The sequence below is a fragment of the Pecten maximus genome, chromosome 13 (assembly GCF_902652985.1).
Source record: "Pecten maximus chromosome 13, xPecMax1.1, whole genome shotgun sequence".
In the NCBI taxonomy this organism is placed as follows: Eukaryota; Metazoa; Mollusca; class Bivalvia; order Pectinida; family Pectinidae; genus Pecten; species Pecten maximus.
The window spans coordinates 5348073-5375608 of NC_047027.1; the positions used below are offsets into that span (position 1 = coordinate 5348073).

Consider the following 27536-nt stretch of genomic DNA (forward strand, 5'->3'; position numbering starts at 1 on the left):
GCCAAAAGACACTTTTGATGTGTATCATGAAACTGATGGCTTATAGTTTGGTTCAGATACAATGATCAAGTTCCAAGGTTAAGGTCAGTGTCACCATTGCTTTTTTTAGTTCCAGGGTCAAGGTCAGTGTCACCATTGCTTTTTTAGGTCATCTGACCCAAAGGGTCAGGATGACCTTTAGCCATCGTGCTTCGTCCGTCGTCGTCCGCCGTGCGCCGTGCTTTAAAATACTACTCATCCTTAACCCTTTGCTGGATTTCAACCAGATATGGTGTGAAACATCATTGGGGGAGGGTGGTCATATTTTATATAAATGAGGCTGATGTGGCCCCTGGGGCCAGAGGGGCGGGGCCCCAAAAGGGGAACTTTGATGAAATTTTGCTATAAAATCCTACTCCTCCTTAGCCCTTTGGTGGATTTCAACCAGATATGGTGTGAAACATCATTGGGAGAGGGTGGTCATATTTTATATAAATTAGGCTGGTGTGGCCCCTGGGGTCAGAAGGGCGGGGCCCCAAAAAGGGAACTTTGATGAAATTTTGCTATAAAAATCCTACTCCTCCTTAACCCTTTGGGGGATTCATTCGGCGAGGGCGATCATATTTTATATAAATGAGGCTAGTGTGGCCCCTGGGGCCAGAGGGGCGGGGCCCCAAAAGGGGAACTTTGATGAAATTTTGCTTTAAAATACTACTTCTCTTAACCCCCATAGTGAATTATTACAAAATTTGGTGTGAAACATCATTGGAGGAAGACAATCATATTTTATATAAATGAGGCTAGTCTGACCCCAGGGGCCAGAGGGGCAGGGCCCCAAAAGGGGAATTTTGGTGAATCTTTGCTATAAATTCTACTTCTCTCTAACCCTTGGGTGGATTAATACGAAATATGGTGTGAAACATCCTTTGGGAAGGGTGGTCATATTTTATATAAACGAGGCTAGTGTGACCCCTGGGGCCTGAGGGGCAGGGCCCCAAAAGGGGAACTTTGGTGAATATTTGCTGTTAAATCCTAATCCTCCCTAACCTTTTGGTGGATTACAACCAAATTTAATGTGAAACATAAGGTGACGGCAATCATATTTTATAATGAGACAGGTCTGACCCCTGGGGAAAAAAAGTTGGGCCAAAAGGAGGGCTTAGGTTAAACATTTCTTAAAAATGCAATTCCTCCTTAATGCCTTAATTGATTACAACCATATTTAGTATGAAACATCATTGGAGAAAGGCAATCCTAATTAATATAAATGAGTCTTGTCTGACCCATTGGGACAGAGGGGCATGCCCCAAAAATGGGAACTTGGCTTAAATTTTGCTTTAAGATGCTGCTCTTCCTGGACAAGCTAAATGGATAAAAACCAAATTTGATCTAAAACATAACTGGCTGCGATAAATAATTTATGGTAATAATACTGGATTGAGGGGTGTGTCCCTGCTGTAAGTGTAAGTGTTTGTCAGATGACCGTTAAGGCCCATTGGCCTCTTGTTTAGTTCCAGGGTCAAGGTCAGTGTAACCATTGCTTCTTATATAGTTCCAGGGTCAAGGTCAATGTCACCATTGCTTTTTTAAGTTCCAGGGTCAAGGTCAGTGTAACCATTTTAGTGACATCACTCCAGCAACTTCATTATCATTTATTTGATGACTTAATGTTACTTGGTGTCAAGGTCAAAGCCACCATTACTATTTATTGATTTGTTTGGCTATTTGGTTGAATCTCCCCCATGGTCTCCTGAAGTAGCTGGTGACTACCTCACTGAACAATATAAGAGAGACCTTTCCACTGCAATCAGGATAAAGTGTCTTACCCAAGCACACAACTGAAACTGTTCAGAACATTTAAGGAAAAACATAAATGCCATGAATAGAGATTTATCAAACAATGCTGATAATTAACATGGAATGGATGTATCCATGCATGTCCTCCAGACGTTTTCTAGATAAATGATATTTTCTTGGAACATTTGTTAACATGAGGCCTTTGATTGGGTCCAATTTAGAAGAGTGTAGAATGAAAGTGAGTTCTGGGCTCATCCTTGATTAGGGGTCGATGGTGATGAAAATAAATATAATTGCTCAATTACTTTATACTTTTGTGAAAAAAAGATGCGGCCGTAGTTTTTCACTATTGACTTAGACTGGCATTGATTTTTAAGAGGAGAATGGATAGTTTTGTGATAGAAAAAGGTTTCAGCTCCTTAAGTAATCATTAATCTTGCTTTCTGGGAGGTCGAGTAACATTCACAAAGAGAAAGTGGCAATCATTCTTTGTGATCAACCAATAAAATCGTAACAAAGTCTGCCAATTATTGATTTGTAACAATAGATTACAAATAACATGCGTATCTGACAGGGAGAATCTTTTCTTACAGAACTACTGATTGGTACAAAAGTACACAGTTTATGATTGGCTAAGAGCTTTGGAGCCCTTTGCCGAGCCAGGAAGGCAGATACATTAAGTTTTAACATCAGGCTGTGGTGGTATGTGGCATTAATTGTTACATGCTCAGATGAAAGGCAATCTCATGTTGATTCAAATAAAACTCCTTTTACCCTTTCACTTTCAAGGTCAAAGAAGGATGAATTATGAGGCTTATTTTCTTGGTGTCATGTTGGGAGTGTCGTGTTGAGGAAAGGTTTGGGAATGTTGTGTTGATGAAAGGTTGGGGAGTGTCGTGTTGTAGAAAGGTTTGGGAGTGTCGTGTTGATGAAAGGCTTGGGAGTGTTGTGTTGATGAAAGGTTTGGGAGTGTCGTGTTGATGAAAGGTTTGGGAGTGTCGTGTTGATGAAAGGTTTGGGAGTGTCGTGTTGAGGAAAGGTTTGGGAGTGTCGTGTTGATGAAAGGTTTGGGAATGTTGTGTTGATGAAAGGTTTGGGAGTGTCGTGTTGATGAAAGGTTTGGGAGTGTTGTGTTGAGGAAAGGTTTGGGAGTGTCGTGTTGATGAAAGGTTTGGCAGTGTCGTGTTGTAGAAAGGTTTGGGAGTGTTGTGTTGATGAAAGGTTTGGGAGTGTCGTGTTGTAGAAAGGTTTGGGAGTGTCATGTTGTAGAAAGGTTTCGGAGTGTCGTGTGGTGGAAAGGTTTGGGAGTGTTGTGTTGAAGAAAGGTTTGGGAGTGTCGTGTTGATGAAAAGTTTGGGAGTGTCGTGTTGAGGAAAGGATTGGGAGTGTCATGATGATGAAAGGTTTGGGAGTGTCGTGTTGATGAAAGGTTTGGGAGTGTCGTTTGGTGGAAAGGTTGGGGAGTGTCGTGTTGAGGAAAGGTTTGGGAGTGTCGTGTTGATGAAAGGTTTGGGAGTGTCGTGTTGATGAAAGGTTTGGGAGTGTCGTGTTGATGAAAGGTTTGAGAGTGTCGTGTTGAGGAAAGGTTTGGGAGTGTCATGTTGTAGAAAGGTTTGGGAGTGTCGTGTTGATGAAAGGTTTGGGAGTGTCATGTTGTAGAAAGGTTTGGGAGTGTGGTGTTGTAGAAAGGTTTGGGAGTGTCGTGTTGATGAAAGGTTTGGGAGTGTCGTGTTGATGAAAGGTTTGGGAGTGTCGTTTTGAGGAAAGGTTTGGGAGTGTCGTGTTGAGGAAAGGTTTGGGAGTGTCATGTTGTAGAAAGGTTTGGGAGTGTCGTGTTGTAGAAAGGTTTGGGAGTGTCGTGTTGATGAAAGGTTTGGGAATGTCGTGTTGATGAAAGGTTTGGGAGTGTCGTGTTGTAGAAAGGTTTGGGAGTGTCGTGTTGAGGAAAGGTTTGGGAGTGTGGTGTTGATGAAAGGTTTGGGAGTGTCGTGTTGATGAAAGGTTTGGAAGTGTCATGTTGTAGAAAGGTTTGGGAGTGTGGTGTTGTAGAAAGGTTTGGGAGTGTTATGTTGTAGAAAGGTTTGGGAGTGTCGTGTTGAGGAAAGGTTTGGGAGTGTCGTGTTGATGAAAGGTTTGGGAGCGTCGTGTTGGGGAAAGGGTTTGGGAGTGTCGTGTTAGGAAAGGTTTGGGAGTGTCGTGTTGAGGAAAGGTTTGGGAGTGTCGTGTTGAGGAAAGGTTTGGGAGTGTCGTGTGGTGGAAAGGTTTGGGAGTGTCATGTTGAGGAAAGGTTTGGGAGTGTTATGTTGTAGAAAGGTTTGGGAGTGTCGTGTTGATGAAAGGTTTGGGAGTGTCGTGTTGAGGAAAGGTTTGGGAGTGTCGTGTTGAGGAAAGGTTTGGGAGTGTCGTGTGGATGAAAGGATTGGGAGTGTCGTGTTGATGAAAGGTTTGGGAATGTCGTGTTGATGAAAGGTTTGGGAGTGTCGTGTTAAGGAAAGGTTTGGGAGTGTCATGTTGATGAAAGGTTTGGGAGTGTCGTGTTGATGAAAGATTTGGGAGTGTCGTGTTGTAGAAAGGTTTGGGAGTGTCGTGTTGTAGAAAGGTTTGGGAGTTGTGTTGTAGAAAGGTTTGGGAGTGATGTGTTGAGGAAAGGTTTGGGAGTGTCGTGTTGTAGAAAGGTTTGGGAGTGTCGTGTTGATGAAAGGTTTGGGAGTGTCGTGTTGATGAAAGGTTTGGGAGTGTCGTGTTGAAAGGTTTGGGAGTGTCGTGTTGATGAAAGGTTTGGGAGTGTCGTGTTGAGGAAAGGTTTGGGAGTGTGGTGTTGAGGAAAGGTTTGGGAGTGTGGTGTTGAGGAAAGGTTTGGGAGTGTCATGTTGTAGAAAGGTTTGGGAGTGTCGTGTTGAGGAAAGGTTTGGGAGTGTCGTGTTGAGGAAAGGTTTGGGAGTGTGGTGTTGTAGAAAGATTTGGGAGTGTCGTGTTGAGGAAAGGTTTGGGAGTGTCGCGTTGAGGAAAGGTTTGGGAGTGTGATGATGAAGGGTTTGGGAGTGTTGTGTTGATGAAAGGTTTGGAAGTGTCATGTTGTAGAAAGATTTGGGAGTGTCGTGTTGATGAAAGGTTTGGGAGTGTCGTGTTGATGAAAGGTTTGGGAGTGTCGTGTCGAGGAAAGGTTTGGGAGTGTAATGATGAAAGGTTTGGGAGTGTCGTGTTGTAGAAAGGTTTGGGAGTGTCGTGTTGAGGAAAGGTTTGGGAGTGTCGTGTTGATGAAAGGTTTGGGAGTGTCGTGTTGTTGAAAGGTTTGGGAGTGTCGTGTTGAGGAAAGGTTTGGGAGTGTCGTGTTGATGAAAGGTTTGGGAGTGTCGTGTTGTAGAAAGGTTTGGGAGTGTCGTGTTGAGGAAAGGTTTGGGAGTGTCGTGTTGAGGAAAGGTTTGGGAGTGTCGTGTTGATGAAAGGTTTGGGAGCGTCGTGTTGATGAAAGGTTTGGGAGCGTAGTGTTTTGGAAAGGTTTGGGAGTGTCGTGTTGATGAAAGGTTTGGGAGTGTCGTGTTGATGAAAGGTTTGGGACTGTCATGTTGAGGAAAGGTTTGGGAGTGTCGTATTGATGAAAGGTTTGGGAGTGTCATGTTGTAGAAAGGTTTGGGAGTGTCGTGTTGAGGAAAGGTTTTGGAGTGTCGTGTTGAGGAAAGGTTTGGGAGTGTCGTGTTGATGAAAGGTTTGGGAGTGTCGTGTTGATGAAAGGTTTGGGAGTGTCGTGTTGATGAAAGGTTTGGGAGTGTCGTGTTGAGGAAAGGTTTGGGAGTGTCGTGTTGAGGAAAGGTTTGGGAGTGTCGTGTTGAGGAAAGGTTTGGGAGTGTCGTGTTGATGAAAGGTTTGGGAGTGTCGTGTTGAAAGGTTTGGGAGTGTTGTGTTGATGAAAAGTTTGGGAGTTGTGTGTTGATGAAAGGTTTGGGAGTGTCGTGTTGTAGAAAGGTTTGGGAGTGTCGTGTTGATGAAAGATTTGGGAGTGTCATGTTGAGGAAAGGTTTGGGAGTGTGGTGTTGATGAAAGGTTTGGGAGTGTCGTGTTGAGGAAAGGTTTGGGAGTGTCGTGTTGTAGAAAGGTTTGGGAGTGTCGTGTTGTAGAAAGGTTTGGGAGTGTCGTGTTGATGAAAGGTTTGGGAGTGTCGTGTTGATGAAAGGTTTGGGAGTGTCGTGTTGATGAAAGATTTGGGAGTGTCGTGTTGATGAAAGGTTTGGGAGTGTCATGTTTAGGTCAGGTTTGGAAATGTTATGTATTATTAAACATTTGAGCATCTGATTACTTTACATGCCACATATGGATTCTTTGTAAACAGTACTGACAGATTGTATAGAGGTTAATGCTGTCCTCTCTTTATTTCCACCATTCCTTCCTTCAGCATGCATGTGATGTGAAGGGATGTTGATGAAGACCCTGGGGTTGACATCCTGATTCTATCTCTATTGTCACAACACAAGTTCTCTTTATTTTCCCCTTATTTTTCTACTTAATTTAGAATTATGGTTTCATTATCATATCGTTATTGTCTGTTATTATGTGGGACATAACCACGATTTGACCTAACTTTACACGTTGGGCTTTTCTATACAGTAGGCTTACTCTCCTGGAACTCCTGGTTTTTCTCTCCTGTAATATTCAGTGGTATTTTATCCTCTCCTGTAATATTCAGCTGTATTTTATGCTCTCCTGTAATATTCAGCTGTATTTTATCCTCTCCTGTAATGTTCAGTGGTATTTTCTCTCCTGTAATATTCAGCTGTTTTTTTATCTTCCTCTCATTCTATTGATTCTAAGTTGATATTGTAGTGGTAGTTTGCTTCCTGCAATAAACTTCAGAAAAACTTCCTTGTGACCTAAGAAATATTTGTTGATGCAATGTCTAGTACACTTTTAATAAGGCCCATTTCGTTCTTCATCTCATGAAAATTAAAGAAGCAAGCCCACAATTTTCCTTTGTAGAGTTTCACTCCTGACAGCAATTTAATTTCAAACTGCAAAGTTATTTTGTACATCAATGGTTCTGAAAATGAAATTGATGACTGGCCTACGCTGTGCTGGTATGTTGGCTAGACTCTTTGGAACTCTCCTCTAATATACGTCACATTCGGTTAATTATTATTAGTCACAAGTTTTGTAATATATTTTTTCATTGGCTCAAAGCTTATTTGTCCCTAAATATCAATGAATGAAAAATGTAATATGATTTATTTAACCTGAAATTCATCTTAGCATGTAATTTTAGAAAATACAGCAACAGTATTTCAATAATGATATAGAACCTCCTTCACAAACTTATCCATGTTGCAAATCAGCTCAGAACTTAATATTATAATCCAACCTTCATAAACAATTTGATAATTGAATTTCACTTGAAATGTGCACAAAAATTTATAAAAATGAAACATAGAATCTTATAATAATGGAAACAACTTTCCTCACACATCGGCTTATGACATAACTGGAGGGTGTCAAGCGCTTCACTGCCCATGACAACACTGCACAAAGGTTTTAAATTTTCAAATAGAAGTTACTATTTCATTATTACATATGCTGTATCTTTAAACACAAACTGTTTTGGACCATTATAAAGGGAAGTCACTGTAATGTAATGGACGGTCAGTTGACACAGTGTTAACAAACTTGCCTTTACCTTTAGATGACTGGGGTCTTATTGGCAAATTGGACATAAAATCGTATAGGGTCGCCTACTTGACCACGTTGGTTATCTTTTGGTACTCTTGTTCCATTTTGGCCAACAAGTGTGGTTGATATAAATTTAAGTTTCATGTAATATTAATAATTCATGAAGGACAATTTTAATAATCTTTCAAAGCAGATGTTGCTTATTGTCATCACCTGTCGTCCAGTAAGTAATTTCCTACTCATATTGAAAAGGAAAATCATTTCTTTGTCTTGAGTATTTAGAATTAAAAGTATTAAGATTGGACTAAATTAGTTTCAAATTAGATTTTAGAATAGAAACTGAAATACACTTTCCAAAACTTATATATGTGTATAGTTCTGTGTTTCATAGGACATCAAGCTCTCCAGACAAATGTTTGAGACAGTAATTATATATTCATAACCGAATTAAGTCCAAGGTTACCTTACTTTCTAACTTTCAAATTTAGTTTCTTTAATTATTTCAAAATCTGTTTCAGCTTGAAATTACAATTTTTGTCATTAGTGAATGAGTATTCTTCCGTAATATAATTAAAGCAAGGTCATTTTTTTCTGGCATAGATGTATTTCCCTCACTTAGGTAGAGTTACTTCCCCTACCAAGGTAGAGGTACTTCTCTTACCCGAGGTAAAGTTACGTTCCCGAGGTAGAGTTACTGCCTCAATTTGATAAGAGTTACTTCCCCTCCCCAAGAAGAGTTACCTCCCCTACTGTGGTAGAGTTACTTCCCCTACCGAGGTAGAGTTACTTCCCCTATCGAGGTAGAGTTACTTCCCCTACCGAGGTAGAGTTACTTCCCCTACAGAGGTAGAGTTACTTCCCCTACAGAGGTAGAGTTACTTCCCCTACCGAGGTAGAGTTACTTCCCCTACTGAGGTAGATTTACTTCCCCTACAGAGGTAGAGTTACTACAAATATTATTCAACTATGAAGGACATCATTGATGGCAAAGCATGACTTACATACATACTTGTTCAGGTATTTATAGAAAGGGAGATAAATAGTAACGGTCAATTAAATAAATGGCCGAGTATCCATCTCCAATGAATGTGATTTAGAGAGGTCAGTGGACAGTTTGCTGTGTCGTTTATTCAATTATCTTGTTTCTCCAGCGATACTCACTGTCCAAAGCAATTTCCTTGTGGGCTTTTTACCATCAGAAATATGGTCAGAAATATATTTTTGCTGGCTGAAAGGGTAGGATGGGAATTTTATTAGGAAATTACTGTGATTTCATTGGGCAAAACATTCTTATCATTAATATCATTGGCTGAAACAATTTGTAAATGATTTGATCCAATTTGCTTCTAATTGCTTGATTCCATTACTAAAAGCAGATTTCAGATAGTTATGTTACCCTAATAGGCAAAACATGTTCTCCTTCTTCTGGTCAAGGCCCAGTGGTCAATTACCTAAGGACATCGTGTATACGTCTGTAATGAATGACGTTTGTGTATACTTTTGAGACAAATTGTTTCTAATCAATACGATTAACATATAGAATTGGAGCCGTACTTATTTTGGTTTGACTGTTTTCCCCCTCAGTTAGATTCTGTAAAAAGAATTTGTATAATGCTTGTTATTTCTAAAGCTCATATGATTCAGAATATTTTATTATAGATACTCCCGAGTCACCAAGCTACCTTATTTTGTCAAGTCAACCTGATATTGGCGGTATCGTTACCTGCTCAAATTGGAAAAATGGTTGATATTTTATTGCATTTGAAATAAAAAGGTTAATTCAAAGTCAATTACAGGGAAACTGAAATAACCTAAATAAGGTAAACATTTGTCTCAAAGCATACAAATATGATATAACTGTACAGCAGTATGATATAACTGTACAGCAGTATGATATAACTGTACAGCAGAATTGACTGTAATGTATTTTTAGCCTTATAAAACATTCTTTTGAAGGCTCTGGCCAGATGCTGGCTCACTTCAGGTTGGCGACACGATATGGAACTTGTTTCCCAAAGAATGAAGTAGAAAGGGGGTGGGGAGAGGGGGGTGGGAGAGGGGGATAGGATGGGGAGAGGGGAGGGGATGAGGTTGGAGAGGGGAGGGGATGAGGTTGGAGAGGGGAGGGGATGAAGGTGGACAGGGGGTGGGACAAAGGGGGGGGGGGGAGGGGTGAGGGATTGAGGGTGGAGAGGGGGTCGGGAATGAGGGGGAGGGGGGGGAATGATAATGGTGATATTATTTTCTGTGATCTTTTAATGATAATTTTTAAAATAAAACTAGCAAAGTATACTAACATGGAAAAGAAAACACAATTCTAACTCATAATTGATAAACAAGTTATGATTTTAAAGAAGACATTGAAATTCACATGGAGTACCTTAAAACCCAAGGAGAATAAGACGAAGTGTTTGGAAAGGTAAGCCAGTTCTGCTCCATCACAACCCCCGCATCAAATGATCACGGACTACGCAAATTTTTTGCATGCACATTTTTATCCTTACTGTTTACCAGAGACTGGGTCGTGGTTTCTAGTATGGGGACATAAAATAACAAGGTAGCTGACTGGCATTTTAAAAGGAACGACCAAATCGCTTTTATTGCGGGAAAATGTCAGCATGAAATATAACAAGATGAAAAAAAATGGAAAGAAGAAAAGAAAAGATTTCTCGACGGCTAATGACATTGTAGAGCAGTCGGAGATTTGAAATGTGTGATCGGGAGATCAATGATATGCTATTTTGTGGAGTGAGAGAGATAAGAAATTGGTGTTAGAGTGAGATGACGGGATGAGGAAGCCTGTAATCGGTGATTATATGTACCTTTACTGATAGTTAACTCACAATTTATACTCTCGCAAAATCGATCTAGTTACAGCGTCGGATTTAAATTTATTGGTCGTTTCCTTTTCAAGTGTGTGGTTATCGTTTGATTAAGTGATTCTATCCAGAACTCTACCATTTTACTATACACCACTGGGTTGTTCCAGAATTTCACAAGGTTGTTCTTGAGAATTATATGAAAATTCAAAAAAGAAAATTTAAAAGGTTTTTTGATTTTTTTTTTCTCGGATGCTATCAGCAATACTTGTATTGACAGTGATGAATTAGTTCTTACAATCATATCAAATTTTACATTTGGAAGGTGATGTTTAGATAAAGCACTAAGCACAGTGGCCTTGGTAGTAATGGATGATTTCCCTTTTCTTTGATTCAATAGTAAACACAATCCTCCAACACAGATGATTGTTATTATATCCATATATATAAGTATAAACCTGGTCACAGCAAAATCCTGCATCCACCCCTCCATTCTCCTCCATAATCATCTGTCATCTTCGTCCTCTTCCACCTCCCTCCACCCTCCTTTGCCCTCCACCTCCCTCCGCCCTCCTCCACCCTCCTCAGTCCTCTGCCCTCCTCCACCCTCCTCCACCCTCCTCAGTCCTCTGCCCTCCTCCACCCTCCTTCGTCCTCCACCCTCCTCCGCCCTCCTCCACCCTCCTCCGTCCTCCTCTACCTCATGGCTGTGATGATGGAAACAAATACATATACCATATTTGTCCTGTATAACAAACCCTGAGTGGCCCTGACAAAATCAAATTTGACACAATTTCAGTGGTGATTTTCTGTTATTGTAAGGCATCTGAATAGCATTTATTGGCATAATAATAGCATATATTGATATTAGAATAACATCTATTAGTAATTCATTATATACTACAGTATACTCGGATGAGCTAATTATCAAGCCTGTCAAAACTGCTTGACAAATATGTATATCTATCATCTGTTAGCATTTAACTTCAGTGACTGCAATAGTATTACCAAGCATTTGTACTGAATATTGAAAGATAAATACTGTATGCAACAAAATGCTGATGTTTCAGTTTAAATATTTTGTTCTAAGTGATCAGTCAAAAGTCATGAAAATTATGTAAATTATGGAATTTGTATCCATTTTGAAGGTGAACATTATTTCCTCTATAAAGTTGACCATGCTAAGTTGACCCTGGCCACTGACCAGGTATCGGAGGTCGCGGGGTATAACGTACCTATCTGCTAACTGCTGTACCTGTCGGACAGCTGTACATACAGAAGGAAAAGTCTCATGAATAATTAACGAGGATTTCTTCATTAATTACCAGTAGAAGGATGATTCTCAAATTAATCACGTGTCAAAATAATCATACATCTCACTGCCAGGGATCTAGACGGGACTGATAGGAAGTTGGGAGTCGCTCAGATAGTGGTGGATTGTGCCAGAATATGTACACGACAGGGTTACAAAGTTCAACACTTGAAACATGCTTACCTTCCCTATACAAAGGGGTGATAACATGCTTACCTTCCCTATACAAAGGGGTGATAACATGCTTACCTTCCCTATACAAAGGGGTGATTTCCTATTTTTAGAACCTCCATATACACATCATTAAAACTTTCTAATCGTTGATAATTTTTTCAAAATCCAAAAGTGATGGTTATTGAAGGTGTTCAGTAATGAATTCAGCATTTTGGTAATTTAAAAAAAAAGATGTCCTCCTTCAATTTTAACAAAATTAGTTATTTCAGTATTTGAGATGCCATCACTTCAGTCCATGACAATCTTGTTAGTCTGGCAGAGCGAGCAGTTTGATGGTTAGTCTGGCATAGTGAGCAGTTTGATGGTTAGTCTGGCATAGCGAGCAGTTTGATGGTTAGTCTGGCATAGTGAGCAGTTTGATGGTTAGTCTGGCAGAGCGAGCAGTTTGATGGTTAGTCTGGCAGAGCGAGCAGTTTGATGGTTAGTCTGGCATAGCGAGCAGTTTGATGGTTAGTCTGGCATAGCGAGCAGTTTGATGGTTAGTCTGGCAGAGCGAGCAGTTTGATGGTTAGTCTGGCATAGCGAGCAGTTTGATGGTTAGTCTGGCATAGTGAGCAGTTTGATGGTTAGTCTGGCATAGCGAGCAGTTTGATGGTTAGTCTGGCATAGCGAGCAGTTTGATGGTTAGTCTGGCATAGCGAGCAGTTTGATGGTTAGTCTGGCATAGCGAGCAGTTTGATGGTTAGTCTGGCATAGCGAGCAGTTTGATGGTTAGTCTGGCATAGCGAGCAGTTTGAAACATGATGTCTTAAAGTAGAATTAGGCAAAAGGATGTACATATAAATGATCAGAACACGTGAAGTCCTTCCCTGCACATCCAAGACATTGGCAAGCTTTTTTTCAGATTTGGCCAAATATATGACCTAAAGGGTAGTAGTAGACACTATCCTGACGGTTACCGTGGCAATGGAAGCTCCACAGTGAAATACTAATGTTAGTCTTCTTGTTGTTGTTTGTAAATGATAGAATAACCCACAATTATTGGACAGAAATGGCAGGGTAAACATATTGTAATAGGTAGGAGTATAACAACTTTTCTGGTCAAATTGGGACTGGAAATTCCTCCCAGGCAACCTGATGGTAGTTACTTGAATGCCAGGAAGGAGATTTAGAGAGAAAATGAAAGAGTGAAGCCCCATCGTCCCTCTACCCTTACAGCGGTGTAGTACTCCCGATATAGATATATGTGACGTCCCTCCACCCTTAGAGCGGTGCAGTACTCCCGATATACATATATGTGACGTCCCTGTCTCCTCCAGTGATATCTGAGGCTGTGACTGATACAATCTTCTTTGATAATTCCAGATTACTGTTAAGTTACCTGTAACGAGGTATTGGCAGACACCTGGGATTATTTCTTGTCAGGTAAGACTTGTTATCTCTTCATCTTTCAATTACTCTCTCACATTTTACTGTCAGTGTGTTGTTCATGTGTCCAACCACAGATTTATAGATGATACCTGTCAGAGCTGATGTGAATAAAACAGATTTGTCACAACACATCATGATTATAGGTTGTATGTAAAGGGTACAGACCCTGGGGATTGGGGTGGGGGTCACAACACATCATGATTATAGGTTGTATGTAAAGGGTACAGACCCTGTGGGTGGGGGTTGGGGTGGGGGTCACAACACATCATGATTATAGGTTGTATGTAAAGGGTACAAACCCTGGGGATTGGGGTGGGGGTGGGGGTTGGGGTCACAACACATCATGATTATAGGTTGTATGTAAAGGGTACAGACCCTGAGGGTGGGGGTGGGGGTCACAGCACATCAAGATTATAGGTTGTATGTAAAGGGTACAGACCCTGGGGTGGGGGTGGGGGTCACAACACATCAAGATTATAGGTTGTATGTAAAGGGTACAGACCCTGGGGTGGGGGTGGGGGTCACAACACATCATGATTATAGGTTGTATGTAAAGGGTACAGACCCTGGGGTGGGGGTGGGGGTCACAACACATCATGATTATAGGTTGTATGTAAAGGGTACAGACCCTGGGGATTGGGGTGGGGGTCACAACACATCATGATTATAGCCTGTATGTATAGGGTACAGACCCCTTGGGTGGGGGTTGGGGTGGGGGTCACAGCACATCATGATTATAGGTTGTATGTAAAGGATACAGACCCTGTGGGTGGGGGTGGGGGTTGGGGTGGGGGTCACAACACATCATGATTATAGCCTGTATGTAAAAGGTACAGACCCCTTTGGTGGGGGTTGGGGTGGGGGTCACAACACATCATGATTATAGCCTGTATGTAAAGGGTACAGACCCCTTGGGTGAGGGTTGGGGTGGGGGTCACAGCACATCATGATTATAGGTTATATGTAAAGGGTACAGACCCTGGGGTGGGGGTGGGGATGGGGGTAACAACATGTCGTAATTGTAGCTTGTCTGTAAATGGTACAGACCTTGGGGGAGGGGGTAGGGATCATCACATCATAACTGTAGCTTGTATGTAAATGGTACAGACCTTGGGGGTGGGGGTAGGGGTCATCACATCATAACTGTAGCTTGTATGTAAATGGTACAGACCTTGGGGGTGGGGGTTGGGGTTTGGGTGGGAGTGGGGTCACATCACATCATAATTATATGTAAATGGTACAGACCCTGGGGGTGTGGGGCGGTGGTGTCATCCTTCAGAGCCTTTTCCTAGACATATTTCCCATGGAATAAAGGTAGAAAACTTTTAACACATTAAAGCCCTGTGGAATGAAGGTAGAAAATGTTTGACATATATATTTGAAGGGTAAGGACCTGTCGAATGAAGACAGACCTTAAAAAGATCAAATTTCTCTACTTTTCCATATTGCCCTGCTATTGATAGATGAATATGGAAAAGTAGAGAAATTTCATCTTTACAGGTAACGCTTAACCTTTTGGAATGCATGGTCTCCTTCTAGTACTAAGGCAACGTTTTACAGGATACAGGGGAGATAACTCCAAATTTTCACAACAGCATCATAGAAAAATTCCCTAAAAAATAAATAAATCTGAAACTTCAACTGTGGATTAAACAAAATTAAAACAAAAACATTCAAATTAATCTAAAAGAAAACCAAAGTTAGTTGAATACAGACATTTCAATGGAAATTTGGTAGTGTCCAGTTTATAGAGAGTTATCCCCCTTTGTTGATGTTCTTATATTAGTTTTTCTTGTTGAAGGGTGACTTTTTAGGTCATCTGACCCGAAGGGTCAGGATGACCTATAGTCATAATGCTTCGTCCGTCGTCGTGCGCCGTGCGCCGTCCGCCGTCCGCCGTGCGCCGTGCGTCGTGCGTAAATCCAAGCTATAGCCGCCATCTTGAAAAACACATTTTAAACTTCTTCTCCAGTTCCACCAGTGCTATTGAGCTGAAACTTGCCTGAAATGATCATGAGATGATCCTGACCAAGTGTTGTTATTTTTCGGGTCGGTCCGAAATCCAAGATGGCCGCCATAGCCGCCATCTTGAAAAACACATTTTAAACTTCTTCTCAAGTTCCAGCAGTGCTGTTGGGCTGAAACTTGCCTGAAATGATCATGAGATGATCCCGACCAAGTGTTGTTATTTTTCGGGTCGGTCCGAAATCCAAGATGGCCGCCATAGCCGCCATCTTGAAAAACACATTTTAAACTTCTTCTCAAGTTCCAGCAGTGCTGTTGGGCTGAAACTTGCCTGAAATGATCATGAGATGATCTCGACCAAGTGTTGTTATTTTTCGGGTCGGCCCGAAATCCAAGATGGCCGCCATAGCCGCCATCTTGAAAAACACATTTTAAACTTCTTCTCAAGTTCCACCAGTGCTATTGAGCTGAAACTTGCTTGAAATGATCCTGATATGATCCCGACCAAGTGTTGTTATTTTTCGGGTCGGTCCGAAATCCAAGATGGCCACCATAGCCACCATCTTGAAAAACACATTTTAAACTTCTTCTCAAGTTCCACCAGTGCTGTTGGGCTGAAACTTGCCTGAAATGTTCCTGAGATGATCCCAACCAAGTGTTGTTAGTTTTTAGATTGGTCTGAAATCCAAGATGGCCGCCATATCCACAATCTTAAAAAACACATTTTTAACTTCTTCTCCAGTTCCACTGGTGCCATTGAGCTGGAAATTGGTGAGGATGTTAAGGAAGGAGGGCCAACAAAGTGTTGTTGTTTTTTTTGGCCTCATAAAAATTTTGACATGGCAGCAATGACGGCCATTTTGTATCATGATTGCGCAATCATGGTTTTCATGAACAACACCTATTTCAAACTTCTTCTCAAATTCCACCGGTGGGATTCAGCTCTTACTTACCAGAAATTATCCTTAGATGGTCCAGACCAAGTGTTATTATTTATTGGGTCAGTCGGAAATCCAAGATGGCCACCATGGCCAACAGTACCACTATATACTTGCTACAGAGAATGCATACTACAATAATATAAGGGTTTTCATTTAGAGTCAGATGACCGTTAAGGCCCCTGGGCCTCTTGTTAATTTAGTGACATACATTTCTACTTAAATATACTTTTCTTAAGGGATCCCTCCTGATAATGTATAGAGGATATCTAACAGTGTCTTCAGTAATACCAAATATATTTCACAAGTGGGGCTAATATTTTGATATTTTTCACGAGTTTTTATCAACGAAAAACCCACCCCGTATGCTAACTAGGCCTACAGTTCCCTAAAAAAAGTAGTTCCCCCTGTCCAGGTGCTGACATATATGTCGGGCTTTCTGATTGGTCAATTATTTTGATATTTTCTAATCATTAATTTGATTGGCCAAATCAGCAAAAGTGATATTTTTCACTATCTAAACTTTTACCCTTTCTGCAGGGTTAATTATAATGGACTATACCTAAAGTAGAAATTCTGGACTGGTTGAAATGATTAGTTCCACACGTTTTACAATTACAGGCGTGTGAGAGGTGGCCAGTCCTGGTATAATTTGTTAATGTCTTTAGTCCCACATCACTGTACAGGCGCTGATGATTAGAATTTACAAACAAATGTTATAAACATTCCATTAACCTAGATTCACAAAGCCTTCTGTTTCTTGACACTTCAAGAACAAAAACACCTTCATGATTCTTCCAAGGGAAATCAGAAACATTTTGTTAAAATCTACAGAAAAATAGACACCTCCCTGGCCTGAATTTGACCTTAGCAGTACGTGAGAGTTCGATAAATTTGGAAAATAAAACCATGTTTTAGACATGTGTGACAGTGACTGACCGCCAGTGATTTAAGTGGATAGCAGGTCTCGTGTTGAGGAACAATTTATATCGGACAAGAAGTGATAATGATTACCGGACATTAGAGTAGTGACAAGCAGAGTGCACCCACAGTGGAGAGTGATTGGGAGACATGTAAAACAGTGGAGAGTGATTGGGAGACATGTAAAACAGTGGAAAGTGATTGGAGGGGGGGGGGGAGGAGACATGTAAAACAGTGGTGGATCTTTGTGGAGTTTGGAATTAGAAAATCATCAGGTAGGGTGTCAGGGTGTAGCTGTTTGATGTGGGGGTAGGGTGTCAGGGTGTAGCTGTTTGATGTGGGGGTAGGGTGTCAGGGTGTAGTTGTTTGATGTGGGGGTAGGGTGTCAGGGTGTAGCTGTTTGATGTGGGGGTAGGGTGTCAGGGTGTAGCTGTTTGATGTGGGGGGTAGGGGTGTCAGGGTGTAGTTGTTTGATGTGAGGGTAGGGTGTCAGGGTGTAGCTGTTTGATGTGGGGGTAGGGTGTCAGGGTGTAGCTGTTTGATGTGGGGGTAGGGTGTCAGGGTGTAGCTGTTTGATGTGGGGGTAGGGTGTCAGGGTGTAGCTGTTTGATGTGGGGGTAGGGTGTCAGGGTGTAGCTGTTTGATGTGGGGGTAGGGTGTCAGGGTGTAGTTGTTTGATGTGGGGGTAGGGTGTCGGGTGTGTTTGAAGGGGGAAGGGGCCGGTAGCTGTTTGATGTGGGGGTAGGGTGTCAGGGTGTAGCTGTTTGATGTGGGGGTGGACAAGGTGGCTTTGGATGGGAGTGGGGTTTAAGTGTTTGAATGTGGGTGGGAAAGGGGTTGTCAGGGTTACTGGTTTGATGTGGGGGTAGGTGGGTGTCAGGGGTGTAGTTGTTGAATGTGGGGGGTAGGGTGTCAAGGTTAATGTTTATGTGGGGGGTAGGGTGTCAGGGTGTAGTTGTTTGATGTGGGGGGTAGGGTGTCAAGTGTAGGTTGTTTGATGTGGGGGTAGGGGTGTCAGGGTGTAGTTGTTTGATGTGGGGGTAGGGTGTCAAGGTGTAGTTGTTTGATGTGGGGGTAGGGGTGTCAGGATGTAGCTGGTTTGATGTGGGGGTAGGGTGTCATGGGTGTAGTTGTTGATGTGGGGGTAGGGTGTCAGGGTGTAGCTGTTTGATGTGGGGGTAGGGTGTCAGGACGTAGCTGTTTGATGTGGGGGTAGGGTGTGAGGGGTGTAACTGTTTGATGTGGGGTAGGGTGGTCAGGGTGTAGCTGTTTGATGTGGGGGTAGGGGTGTCAGGGTGTATCTGTTTGATGTGGGGGTAGGGTGTCAGGGTGTAGCTGTTTGATGTGGGGTAGGGTGTCAAGGTGTATGTTTGATGTGGGGGTAGGGTGTCAAGGTGTATGTTTGATGTGGGGTAGGGTGTCAAGGTGTATGTTTGATGTGGGGGTAGGGTGTCAAGGTGTAGCTGTTTGATGTGGGGGTAGGGTGGTCAGGGGTGTATTGTTTGATGTGGGGGGTAGGGTGTCAGGGTGTACGTGTTTGATTGGGGGTAGGGTGTCAGGTGTAATGTTTGATGTGGGGGTAGGGTGTCAGGGGTGTAGCTGTTTGTGTGGGGGTAGGGTGTCAGGACGTAGCTGTGTGATGTGGGGGTAGGGTGTCAGGGTGTAATGTTTGATGTGGGGGGTAGGGGTCAGGGGTGTAGCTGTTTTGATGTGGGGGTAGGGTGTCAGGGTGTAGCTGTTTGATGTGGGGGTAGGGTGTCAGGGTGTAGGTGTTTGATGTGGGGGTAGGGTGTCAAGGGTGTATGGTTGATGTGGGGGTAGAGTGTCAGGGGTGTAGCTGTTTGATGTGGGGGTAGGATGTCAGGGTGTAGCTGTTTGATGTGGGGGTAGGGTGTGAGGGTGTAGTTGTTTGATGTGGGGGTAGGGTGTCAGGGTGTAGCTGTTTGATGTGGGGGGTAGGGTGTGAGGGTGTAGTTGTTTGATGTGGGGGTAGGGTGTCGGGGTGTCAGGGTGTCAGGGTGTAGCTGTTTGATGTGGGGGTAGGGTGTCAAGGTGTATGTTTGATGTGGGGGTAGAGTGTCAAGGTGTATGGTTGATGTGGGGGTAGAGTGTCAAGGTGTATGGTTGATGTGGGGGTAGAGTGTCAGGGTGTAGCTGTTTGATGTGGGGGGTAGGGTGTCAGGGTGTAGCTGTTTGATGTGGGGGTAGGGTGTCAGGGTATAGCTGTTTGATGTGGGGGTAGGGTGTCAGGGTGTATGGTTGATGTGGGGGTAGGGTGTCAAGGTGTATGTTTGATGTGGGGGGTAGGGTGTCAAGGTGTATGTTTGATGTGGGGGTAGGGTGTCAAGGGTGTATGTTTGATTTTGGGTAGGGGTAAGGGGTTTTAGGGTTGTCAGGTGTATGTTTGATGTGGGGTAGGGTGTCAAGGTTTTGGGTAGGGTTGTTTTTGATGTGGGGGTAGGGTGTCAGGGTGTAGCTGTTTGGTGGGGGGGTAGGGTGTCAAGGTGTATGTTTGATGTGGGGGTAGGGTGTCAAGGTGTATGGTTGATGTGGGGGTAGGGTTTGTCAGGGGTGTAGTGTTGATGTGTGGGGTAGGGGGGTCAAGGTGTATGTTTGATGGGGGGGTAGGGTGTCAGGGTGTAGCTGTTTGATGTGGGGGTAGGGTGTCAGGGTGTATCTGTTTGATGTGGGGGTAGGGTGTCAGGGTGTATCTGTTTGATGTGGGGGTAGGGTGTCAAGGGGGTAGTGGTTTGATGTGGGGGTAGGGTGTTCAGGGTTGGTTGTGGTAAGGGTTGTTTGATGTGGGGGTAGGGGGTAGTTGATGGGGTGGGGGGTAGGTGTCAGGGTGTGAGCTGTTTGATGTGGGGGGTAGGGTGTCAGGGTGGTATTGTGTGATGTGGGGGTAGGGTGTCAGGGTGTAGCTGTTTGATGTGGGGGTAGGGGGGTAGGGTGTAGCTGTTTGATGTGGGGGTAGGGTGTCAGGGTGTAGCTGTTTGATGTGGGGGTGGGGTGTCAAGGTGTATGTTTGATGTGGGGGTAGGGTGTCAGGGTGTATGTTTGATGTGGGGGTAGGGTGTCAGGGTGTAGCTGTTTGATGTGGGGGTAGGGTGTCAGGGTGTAGTTGTTTGATGTGGGGGTGGGGTGTCAGGGTGTAGTTGTTTGATGGGGTAGAGTTCAAGGTTTAGCTGTTTGATGTGGGGGTAGGGTGTCGGGTGTAGTGTTTTTGATGTTTGGGGGGTAGGGTGTCAAGGTGTATGTTTGATGTGGGGGTAGGGTGTCAGGTGGGGTGTTTGTCAGGGTGTTTGGAGTGTTTGTTTGTGGGGTAGGGTTTTCAGGTTGTAAGCTGTTTGATGTGGGGGGTAGGGTGTCAGGGTGTAGCTGTTTGATGTGGGGGTAGGGTGTCAGGGTGTAGCTGTTTGATGTGGGGGTAGGGTGTCAGGGTGTATGTTTGATGTGGGGGTAGGGTGTCAGGGTGTAGCTGTTTGATGTGGGGGTAGGGTGTCAAGGTGTAGCTGTTTGATGTGGGGGTAGGGTGTCAGGGTGTAGCTGTTTGATGTGGGGGTAGGGTGTCAGGGTGTAGGTGTTTGATGTGGGGGTAGGGTGTCAGGGTGTAGCTGTTTGATGTGGGGGTAGGGTGTCAGGGTGTAGCTGTTTGATGTGGGGGTAGGGTGTCAGGGACGTAGCTGTTTGATGTGGGGGTAGGGTGTCAAGGGTGTATGTTTGATGTGGGGGTAGGGTGTCAGGGTGTAGCTGTTTGATGTGGGGGTAGGGTGTCAGGGTGTATCTGTTTGATGTGGGGGTAGGGTGTCAGGGTGTAGCTGTTTGATGTGGGGGTAGGGTGTCAGGGTGTAGTTGTTTGATGTGGGGGTAGGGTAGGGTTATTGTATGATGGGGGGTAGGGTGTCAGGGTGTAGCTGTTTGATGTGGGGTAGGGTGTCAGGGTGTAGTTGTTTGATGTGGGGGTAGGGTGTCAGGGTGTAGCTGTTTGATGTGGGGTAGGGTGTCAGGGTGTAGCTGTTTGATGTGGGGGTAGGGTGTCAAGGGTGTAGCTGTTTGATGTGGGGGGTAGGGGTGTCAGGGTTGTATGTTTGATGTGGGGGTAGGGTGTCAGGGTGTAGTTGTTGATTGTGGGTGTAGAGTTGTCAGGGTGTAGCTGTTTGATGTGGGGGTAGGGTGTCAGGGTGTAGTTGTTTGATGTGGGGGTAGGGGTGTCAGGTTGTAGCTGTTTGATGTGGGGGTAGGGTGTCGGGGTGTAGCTGTTTGATGTGGGGGTGTGGGGGTATGGTGTCGGGGTGTAGCTGTTTGATGTGGGGGTAGGGTGGCAGGGGTATAGCTGTTTGATGTGGGGGTAGGGTGTCAAGGGTGTATGTTTGATGTGGGGGTAGGGTGTCAGGGTGTAGCTGTTTGATGTGGGGGTAGGGTGTCAGGTTGTAGCTGTTTGATGTGGGGGTAGGGTGTCAGGTTGTAGCTGTTTGATGTGGGGGTAGGGTGTCGGGGTGTAGCTGTTTGATGTGGGGGTATGGTGTCAGGGTGTAGCTGTTTGATGTGGGGGTAGGGTGTCAGGGTATAGCTGTTTGATGTGGGGGTAGGGTGTCAGGGTGTAGCTGTTTGATGTGGGGGTAGGGTGTCAGGGTGTAGTTGTTTGATGTGGGGGTAGGGTGTCAGGGGTGTAGCTGTTTGATGTGGGGGTAGGGTGTCAGGGTGTAGCTGTTTGATGTCGGGGTAGGGTGTCAGGGTGTAGCTGTTTGATGTGGGGGTAGGGTGTCAGGGTGTAGCTGTTTGATGTGGGAGTAGGGTGTCAGGGTGTAGCTGTTTGATGTGGGGGTACGGTGTCAGGGTGTAGCTGTTTGATGTGGGGGTAGGGTGTCAGGGTGTAGCTGTTTGATGTGGGAGCGTTCCAGCTATGTGTTTCAGGTAGGGTACAAGGTATGTAGCGGCTGTCCCTATTGTATGATTGTTAGAGGCCACAAAACTTTTCTTTTCTCTTCTTTCCAAGTTTTTCTCTTCTTTCCAACTTTATTCTTCCTGTTGTCTCACTTGACACTGCCTCAATGACCATAGGTGTTGATAGGACGTTAAACAAAGCTATACTGAACTATAACATTGCATTAAGTTACTAAGGGAAGATTTTCAATAAGACTATGGAACCCCTATATCAAATATTTAATGAATTATTTTTTCATTCATCAACGATCCAAAAGGTTTCTTTGTATAATGCTGTACAAAAACTCCAGTAAAAATTTAAGGGTAAAACTTCTGGCAGTGTGATAGGAATGTCAACAAAATACACTTAGCAGTGGATGCATGTGTAATCTCATTGATGTGTTCTGAAGAACGTTAGCGACAAAAACGGTGTCGCTTGTACAAATAAAAGCGTTGGATGGATGTTCTTGAGTGTTGGATGAACGAGAGCAGAGCTGTCACACAGATGTCTCTCTGATGCGTTTCTACACCAGCACCACTACACTGAAGAGTTCTCTCCAACGGAGACGATTACCAGCGCCGCAAATTATCTCCGAGAATGACTACAAACTGTTTGGTCCATTTTTTTTCTTCTGTAAAATGTCAATTTGACCACGCTTTGTTCTGTATCCATGGAGGGGAGTATCATACTAATATTTCGGATAATAATAAAAAATCTGTTCAGATGAAGTAACCTCCTAATGATTTTAAGGACTTAATTACATCCTTGGTGAAATGATGACACTTCAAGACGAGGATTTTTATAGTTTTTTTCTGTGAACAGTCAATTTGAGATTCATGATTATGATATGATTTAATTACTAAACTAACTCTTGTGTAATTTTACATTGTTGAAGTACGGACAGAAATAATGTTTTATTGAAACCCGACTGAGTTGATCACAAGTGACTGGAATCTGAAAATTACTAGTCCTATACATTTGCTTTGTAAGTTGTTGGCGAAAAGGAGTTTAATTTTAATGGTGTAGACTTACCAATAGAGAAAATCATTTAAACTCTTTCTATAAATAGAGTTTTTTGTTTTCTTGTGCTGTGAAAATAGAAATAGAGTTTTGTGTTTCCTTGTGCTGTGGAAATAGAGTTTGTGTTTCCTTGTACCATGAAAATAGAGTTTGTGTTTCCTTGTACCTTGAAAATAGAGTTTGTGTTTCGAATCCTTGTGCTGTGAAAACAGATCTTGTGTTTCCTTGTGATGCTAGAACTGAGCTATTTAAAGCCTTTAGCATAACAAGGTGTCAATTCTATAACCTCTCTGACAAATCATTTTACAGAAAACTGGTGTTTTATTGAACAAATATCAGAAATTTCCTCCGAATGAGACAAACTATATTAGTATGGATATATGGAGCTTACCCTGTGATCTGTTTGTTTTCTGTCAAAAATGATAGGTGGCTCTGCCTGTTCTGTTTACAATGCCGCCGTGTATGGTAAACGTAAACGAGTATGATTCAATCACGGTGAGCGAAGCATTCCATCTCGGCTCCCCTCTACTCCCGTGTGATGGATTATAAATTATCAGGTTAGGCCAATTTCTACCATCAATGAACTTCAGTTTCCGATTGACACTAGAGTGATAGCCGTGTGGATCTTCTCACTGTTGGAGAGCCCTCCTTTCTAAGCGCGGTACAATACGTCGGAGTCTCCTGAGGCAATATTTGATAGCACGTCTCATAGCTTCTTCACCAACGTAGTACATTAAGATTGGGAATGGACCTTTTGTGTACTCAAGGGGACTTTAAACATGGCTTCTGTGAGATTTGTCATTTTCCCAGAAACACATTTGTTCCTTGTCTTTATTACATGTTTGACACATCGAGTTTGTACGTTCGTGTTGTGTTATTTGTGTCCGTAGTTTCAGTATGATTACAGCATGTTTTACAGCGTAAAAGCGTCAGCGTGGACACTTCCCTAGTGTTACAGTTGTTTAGAGATTACAGCGCTCGGTACTCGCAGAGTGTTACCGTGTAAAGATGCTCACGTTCATTACATTATCTCCAGTTATAGAGTGTTTGATATCTATAGCTTTCAAGCCTAATGTTTGCTACCGGGGGAATAGAAACGTAGTTTGAAACCGTACAAGTTAGAAATTATGAAGTGAAAATATAGGTGATTTGGTGTTAACTTGATCTATATAAGTACATATGAACCTTAAGATATATACCTAAAACATAGATAGTTTTTTTATATGTTTTTTTACACTTTCTGTATAGGAGTAATTAAGTCAGCTGGTATCGAGTACATTCTACACAACACTTTAATCCTGTAATAACCCCACGAGCCGACACATTAACTGTGTCTTAAAGTATACAGGCTTGTTATAGGATAATCACAATGGCTAAAATTTGTTTTATCACCTGAAGGACTTATGCCAAGGTCAACTGTCAGTAATTCATCCAGCATCAACTGTTTCTTTCAAACAATATCTACCCGGGGTCAAGTGTCTTAGGGATGGACTTGGTGTTATGTACCAAGATAAGTCTTGGGGATGGACTTGGTGTTATGTACCAAGATGATTTTCTGGAGATGGACTTGGTGTTATGTACCAAGATGATTTTCTGGAGATGGACTTGGTGTTATGTACCAAGATGATTTTCTGGAGATGGACTTGGTGTTATGTACCAAGATGATTTTCTGGAGATGGACTTGGTGTTATGTACCAAGATGATTTTCTGGAGATGGACTTGGTGTTATGTACCAAGATGATTTTCTGGAGATGGACTTGGTGTTATGTACCAAGATGATTTTCTGGAGATGGACTTGGTGTTATGTACCAAGATGATTTTCTGGAGATGGACTTGGTGTTATGTACCAAGATGATTTTCTGGAGATGGACTTGGTGTTATGTACCAAGATGATTTTCTGGAGATGGACTTGGTGTTATGTACCAAGATGATTTTCTGGAGATGGACTTGGTGTTATGTACCAAGATGATTTTCTGGAGATGGATGACCTATAGCCATCGTGCTTCATCCCTCTTCATGTGCTGTGCGCCGTCCGTAAACTTTTCACATTTTAAACTTCTTCTCAAGTTCCACCAGTGGGATTTAGCTGAAACTTGCCAGAAATGATCCTGAGATGGTCCTGACCAATTGCAAGTGTTGTTTATCCAAAATCTAAGATGGTCACCATAGACGCCATCTTAAAAACACATTTTAAACTTCTTCTCAAGTTCCACCCATGCTGTTGAGCTTAAACTTGCCAGAAATGATCCTTAGATGATCCTGACCAAGTGTTGTTATTTTTTGGGCCGATCTGAAATCCAATGTGGCCGCCACAGCCGCCATCTTGAAAAACACATTTTAAACTTCTTCTCAAGTTCCACCAGTGCTATTGAGCTGAAACTTGCCTGAAATGATCTTGAGATGATCCCCACCAAGTGTTGTTATTTTTCCATCCAAAATCCAAGATGTCCACCAAAGCTGCCATCCTGAAAAACACATTTTAAACTTCTCCTGAACAAGTGTTGTTATTTTTTGGATCAGTCTGAAATCCAAGATGGCCACCATCTTGAAAACATATTTTAAGCTTCTTCTCCAGTTCACTTGTGCCATTGAACTGGGGATTGGTGAGGATATTAAGGAAGGGGAGCCAACAACGTGTTGTTATTTTTCGGCCTCATAAAAATTTTGACATGGCAGCCACTGCGGCCATTTTGTAACATGATTACGCAATCATGGTTTTCCTGAACAACACCTATTTTAGATTTCTCTAACTTCTCTAACTTACCTGAAATGATCCTGAAGATGGTCCTTACCAAGTGTTGTTTATCTTCTGCTCGGTCCAAAATCCACAATGGCCGCATTGGCAAACTGTGCAACTATACTTAGAGTCAGAAGACCCTTAAGGTCCTTGGGCCTCTTGTTTTTTGTACTCTGATTATTTGACTCATTTTGTCTTGAATTGAAGAATTGAACTAAGAGATCTGCAATATATTTCTTTATTTTTTTTGCAAAAGATAAATTTGTATTTATGAATCAAGTTGGTTTGAAGTATTAAGATAATTAGTATGCGTGATTATTGGTTCTCAATATCAGTGTCAAAATGATGTGATTTCATGCTGTATGTAATTTTTCATTTCTACAACAAAATCATCTCAAATTTGCTTTGCTTTTTAAATGACACAGTAATTGATTTCCAGAATTCCTTCTGATGTTGATATTCCCAGCGATCCCTAATTTGTAAATTTGTGCCAAGTGATGATCTGTAATTATAATCAGAGGCGATTCCTGAAAAACGGTGTGCAAGATTCTGGAAAATTAGTGGAATTGTCTGAGAAAAACCCCAGAGCCTAGCTGTAAATGTAATGAGAACTCTTCACATTTGCTGACAAATATGTTAAATTGGTTTAAATCTTCAATGGATTTTTTGCCTTGTTATCCTCATGCGACGAAGTCAGGGAGGGAATATATAGTGTTCTGTCCCAACAAATTTATTATTTCATGCATTTTAATCAAGCTTCATGTATTGGTTAAGTATGTGAATATTTTGGACATTGGTGTCAAGGTCAAGACGACGGCACAATTGCTATTTGAAGAAAATCTCTTTAAATGACTTCATTTTTAAACAGATTTTGACCAAATTTCATATTGGTCAAGTATGAGAATATCTCAAATGAGTGGGCCTCAGGACGTATTGCAGGGTTACTCAGAAGGTGTACTTGGCATGTGTGGGGTTTTGTAGTGTTGTATGTGATACTTTGTGTTTTATTGAAACTGTGTGTCTGTCCAATAATCTCAATCTCTTGAACAACATATGAAATACAAGTTAACACAAGTGATATTAATCTGTTTAAAAATGTTTATGAGCAAATTACCTTCAAGTTTATTACTGACTTTCAAGTTTGTGAACGACTTTCAAGTTTATTATTGATTTTCAAGTTTATGAGTGACCTTCAAATTTATGAGTGACCTTCAAGTTTATGAGTGACCTTCACATTTATGAGTGACCTTCAATTTATGAGAGATTTTCAAGTTTATGATTGACCTTCAAGGTTATGAGTGACCTTCAAGTTTATGAGTGACCTTCAAGGTTATTAGTGACCTTCAAGTTTATGAGTGACGTTCAGGTTTATGAGTGGCCTTCAAGTTTATTTAGTGACCTTCACATTTATGAGTGACCTTCAAGTTTATGAGAGATTTTCAAGTTTATGAGTGAACTTCAAGTTTATTTGTGATTTTCAAGTTTATAATTGACCTTCAAGGTTATGAGTGACCTTCAAGTTTATGAGTGACCTTCAAGTTTATTAGTGACCTTCACATTTATGAGTGACCTTCAAGTTAATGAATGACCTTCAAGTTCATTAGTAACCTTCGGACCAATTGCTACTAAGCTCAGTCGGTAACTCTTCCTATTTCAATCACCATTGTATCTTTCAAGAATACTCCATCTTTTCAGATTATTTCTGTAACACTATTATGTTTTAGAGTTTAATGATGTATTCCTTTTCCTAGCCATTCCTGTTGTAGACCAACAAGGAATTATCCCCCTGTGTACCGTAACAAAAACATGCTTGTTGTGAATGTTTAATTCAAAGAGTGCCAGGGTATTGTAGTACACTACATGT

The 27536-nt window shown here is 42.4% G+C and overlaps 2 protein-coding genes across 4 annotated transcripts in view; one reads left to right on the plus strand and one right to left on the minus strand.

The window, feature by feature from the left end:
* LOC117340282 (kin of IRRE-like protein 1) overlaps nt 1-27536 on the plus strand; it is a 378740-nt gene that overhangs the window by 70358 nt on the left and 280846 nt on the right. For all 3 annotated transcript variants that reach the window (XR_004535419.1, XM_033902047.1, XM_033902049.1), the window contains exon 3: nt 13102-13161. The gene's annotated coding sequence lies outside the window, so the exon portion shown is untranslated. The remainder of the gene's footprint in view (nt 1-13101; nt 13162-27536) is intronic.
* Nucleotides 3951-6014, minus strand: LOC117340377 (extensin-2-like). Its single transcript, XM_033902139.1, has one exon. The coding sequence runs from the start codon at nt 6012-6014 to the stop codon at nt 3951-3953; it is 2064 nt and encodes a 687-aa protein (XP_033758030.1).